We start from the raw sequence: 4836 nt of genomic DNA on the forward strand, positions 1-4836 counted from the left end.
CGATTAATTAAAGATAAAGTTGTTATTAAAGATAATAGTTATTTTGTTAATTAAAAAAAAACTACATAGACATTACAAAAAAAGTAGCTTTAGAAAGAAATATAAGTAGCTTTAGAAAGAAATATTTTAATTCAACATACAAAAATAAAAATAAATAGGCTAGTAAAATATACAATTTTTTTTTTTAAACAATACTCTAAATATAAAACTAAAAGCGCCAGTAGGTGGTGACAAATCCCTGTCTTAATAAGTGAATGATTCAGTCATTCATTCAATCAATTCGTTCAAACAGCTGATTCATTCAGAAACGAAGCAAGTGACTGCCTTTATGAATGGCTCACTAAATCATTGATTCAGTCGATTCGTTTAAAAACGTGGATTCTGTGTGTTGATCAGAGATGCACAACAGTTATCCTTATTTTTGTTGGCGAAATTACTGACAATGTGTCTAAAATGTAATTATTCACACCGTATCTTCATTTTTACTGTAGGTTAAACACTTTTATGTAACCTATTTTTGTCTTTCTAAACGCCAATGATGATTCTGAAAGAAAACATGCAGTGTTTGTTATAGTAACACTTGCAACTTTCATGTGCATCTGACTAACATTACCACACGCTTGTATTTTAGCGTTGCTGTTAATGTTGTGGTTATTTTAGCAAATAGTTTGCTCCGTAAAATTCAGTTCAACGGCATTAAGTTGAAGAGGGTAAACTTTATCTCTCGACTGAATCTGCACATGCATTTCAGGTGTTCTTGCTCCGTCCAAGCAATAAATGCATGTCTTTGAATGAGCGCTGTAGCGTATTCTTCAACCGCTCAGGTAATGTCAGTACGATCCATTTCAGGGGCTGCCAAAATTACATTTTTAAAATCAGTCAGAGCTATAGAAGTACATATTAATATTTACAAGTAAATCTCCATATTATGCATAGGCTAGCCTACTTTCTATCTGACCCCCCCTACATCTCATTTTGACATCCATCAGGGGGGATCAAGCCTTCTTTAGGGGTGTCAGACCCCCCCATAATTTGCACCCTGCCGATGACCAGTGGTCATACATCTTATATCAGGTGCACTCGTCATCAATCTGCGCCAGGCATTGTTTGATACAATGCAAGGTACTTTACAGAGCTCACCTGAAAAATGCACAATTATCTAAATTATCTAATCTTTTCCAGACAAGAATGACGCTTGCAACCATTCTAGACAAGTTCCAGCAGGTTCTGGTCATGTCCTCGATTAGTAACCTTTTGGTCCAACGTATCTGACACACTGGGAGAAGCACTTAATGTTGAACTGAGTCCCAATCTATTGACAGTTGTTTTTGGTATTTTACCATACACTACTTACTTTAGTCCCATTGCTCAAGTGGTTGCTTTTACCACTCTATTAGCTAAAAGGAACATTCTCTTTAAATGGAGGTGTGCCACTTCCCATACTCACAATAGATGGATACAAGATATATTTTTTGCATTAAATTGGAGAAATTAAGGTTTATGCTTCAAGGTTCCCTTAAGACCTTCAGTAGCACCTGGGATCTTTTCTTGAATTTCATTAAAGCCCCAACACATGGTAAGGACATGGTAAGGACATTTTGTTGTTTGTTGATCATTTTGATGTAAGTGAAAATCATACTGTCCTGACAAAATGCCAATAAAAATATTGGGGAAAAAAACTTTTCTTAAAGCTTATTGCTAAATTTCACTGTATCTGCACCCCTCTTTTTATTTAGTATACTGTAATAGACATGTTATACAAATGACTTGCAGAATAATTCCTGATTCCCAAAAGGAGGTTTTTGTAATAGTGTTTTGAATTGATCTGTAACAAACGTTCGTAGTTCGGGAAGAAGGAGGCGGGAACCGGCGGACGTTTAAATAAACTTTAATAAAATAAGCACAAAATAGCGCGACAGCCCCTCGCGGACGACTGTCGCGCACAAACGAAACCAAAACACAAAATAAAATCCAGGCCTGGTCCTCTCTCGTCTTTCCCTGTCGTCACTCCTCCTTTATATCCTTCCGGAGCTCCTCCGTGAGACTCGAGACCGGTGAGTGGTGCAGGTGTCGCTCATTATCCATTAACTCCACCGGCCTCGCTCCGTTCCCACGGCTCTCGACCCCGCCCCCCTCGTCACATGATCTAACTAGTGTTCTTTTAGTTTAGTTTAGTTTAAATATTTGGATTCAGAAGTTTGAGGTTTGTACAAGTTGGTGTGTAGTTTTGAGATTTTGTTTGTAGGTGTAAGAAAATGGTGAATTACTTAATGAATTGTGTGTTAGTAGTCAAGAAAAACTGAATGTTAAAAAGCTTTCCGTGTATCAGATAATTAAAAGTAAATGGTATTTATGCTTGTAAATGTTTGAAACAAGTTAGACTTACCACAGTTACCACATGGGATGCCAATGCAATGAATTCAGGGGATGAGTGGTTGTTATATATTTCACTGAAAGTTTCATTTAGACTGAATCTTAAATGTATGCTTCCCTCGTCAAGGGTAGGAGGATCAGTATTTGTGCCCTCTGTTGTTGGTGCTACAGTGGACACATATGAGGTATGAGCCTCTGTTACTGGCTTTACTGACGTTAGTGTTGTTGTTGTTGTTGTCGACGTTGTTGTATATACTGTTGTAGAATTTAATACAGTAGATGAACCCTTAGCTAGTGTAGTCTTGGTTGATTCTGGTTTATTTCTAACAGTTCCTGCTGCTGTTTTCCTTGATGCAGTTGCTGGCAATGCTGATGTCACTGGTACAAAGGTTGAAGCTTTTGGTGCAGTAGCAGACTTTACTAAGCTTGTTGTTGATGTTGTTGTTGTAACTGTACCTACTGCCACAGAATGTATCACAGTAGATGAAACTTGAGCTAGTGTAGTCTTGGTTGATTCTGGTTCATTGCTAACGGTTGCTGCTGTGGTCGTGCTCGATGCAGTTGCTGGCAATGCTGATGTCACCTGTACCAAGGTTGAAGCTTTGAGTGTAGTAGCAGACTCTACTAGGCCTGTTGTTGTCACTGTATCTTCTGTTGTAGTTATCCTGATCGTTTCCGGTTCATTGCTAACAGTTGCTGCTGTGGTTGTCCCTGCTGCAGTTGCTGGCAATGCTGATGTCACTCCTGCTGATGGTGCAATGGTTGCACTTGTTATTTGGGCTTCTGCAGATGATTCTGTAGATCTGGATGTTCTTGCAGTTGTTGTCTTTACTTCTCTTGCTTCAGTTAAAGGTGATGATGCCTCTGTTATTCGTGCTGTTGTAGTTGGAGCAAATGTTGATTCTGTTGTACCAGATTCTCTTAATGTACTTATTCCTGCTGATGAAGAATCACTGTCAGCATGTGTTTTAGGTTCTTGTGTCACACTTTTGGCAGTGTTGGAAACTTCTAAGGTATGAGCCACTGTTACTGGCTTCACTGACATTAATGTTGTAGTTTCGTTTTGGGCTGGTGAGGGTTCTGTTGTGATTTGAGATGTCACTGGTACCAAGGTTGAAGTTTTGGGTGCAGTAGCAGACTCTTCAAGGACTGTTGTTGGGGCTGTATCTACTGCCACAGAATGTAATACAGTAGACGAAACCTTAGCTTGAGTAGTCGTGGTTGATTCTGGTTCTTCTCTAACAGTTGCTGATGTGGTTGTGCCCAATGCAGGTGCTGGCAATGCTGATGTCACTTGTACCAAGGTAGAATCTTTGGGTGTAGTAGCAGACTCTACTAGGCCTGTTGTTGTTGTCGTCACTGTATCTTCTGTTGTAGTTATCCTGATTTTTTCCGGCTCATTGCTAACAGTTGCTGGTGTGGTTGTGCCCAATGCAGGTGCTGGCAATGCTGATGTCACTGGTCCCAAGGTTGAATCTTTGGGTGTAGTAGCAGACTCTACTAGGCCTGTTGTTGTTGTCACTGTATCTTCTGTTGTATTTAGCCTGATTGTTTCTGGTTCATTGCTAACAGTTGCTGCAGTGGTTGTGCCCAATGCAGGTGCTGGCAATGCTGATGTCACTGGTCCCAAGGTTGAATCTTTGGGTGTAGTAGCAGACTCTACTAGGCCTGTTGTTGTTGTCACTGTATCTTCTGGTTTAGTTATTCTAATTGTTTCTGGTTCATTGCTAACAGTTGCTGCAGTGGTTGTGCCCAATGCAGGTGCTGGCAATGCTGATGTCACTGGTCCCAAGGTTGAATCTTTGGGTGTAGTAGCAGACTCTACTAGGCCTGTTGTTGTTGTCACTGTATCTTCTGGTTTAGTTATTCTAATTGTTTCTGGTTCATTGCTAACAGTTGCTGCAGTGGTTGTGCCCAATGCAGGTGCTGGCAATGCTGATGTCACTGGTCCCAAGGTTGAATCTTTGGGTGTAGTAGCAGACTCTACTAGGCCTGTTGTTGTTGTCACTGTATCTTCTGGTTTAGTTATTCTAATTGTTTCTGGTTCATTGCTAACAGTTGCTGCAGTGGTTGTGCCCAATGCAGGTGCTGGCAATGCTGATGTCACTGGTCCCAAGGTTGAATCTTTGGGTGTAGTAGCAGACTCTACTAGGCCTGTTGTTGTTGTCACTGTATCTTCTGGTTTAGTTATTCTAATTGTTTCTGGTTCATTGCTAACAGTTGCTGCAGTGGTTGTGCCCAATGCAGGTGCTGGCAATGCTGATGTCACTGGTCCCAAGGTTGAATCTTTGGGTGTAGTAGCAGACTCTACTAGGCCTGTTGTTGTTGTCACTGTATCTTCTGTTGTAATTATCCTGATTGTTTCTGGTTTATTGCTAACAGTTGCTGCAGTGGTTGTGCCCAATTCAGTTGCTCGCAATGCTGATGTCACTGTTACAAATGTAGAAGCTTTGGGTGTAGTAG

At 40.4% G+C, this 4836-nt stretch overlaps 1 protein-coding gene across 1 annotated transcript in view; it reads right to left on the reverse strand.

Moving 5' to 3' along the window:
- Positions 1 to 3651, reverse strand: part of LOC107720302 (mucin-5AC-like) — a 23368-nt gene extending 19717 nt beyond the window's left edge. The window contains exon 1 of the mRNA XM_016527986.1: positions 2387 to 3651. Within this exon, the coding sequence (XP_016383472.1) occupies positions 2387 to 3418 (1032 nt within the window). The 5' untranslated portion in view covers positions 3419 to 3651. The remainder of the gene's footprint in view (positions 1 to 2386) is intronic.
- Positions 3652 to 4836: the final 1185 nt, after the last annotated feature.

The sequence above is a fragment of the Sinocyclocheilus rhinocerous genome, unplaced genomic scaffold, assembly GCF_001515625.1.
Source record: "Sinocyclocheilus rhinocerous isolate Xijiao unplaced genomic scaffold, SAMN03320098_v1.1 scaffold4923, whole genome shotgun sequence".
NCBI lineage: Eukaryota > Metazoa > Chordata > Actinopteri > Cypriniformes > Cyprinidae > Sinocyclocheilus > Sinocyclocheilus rhinocerous.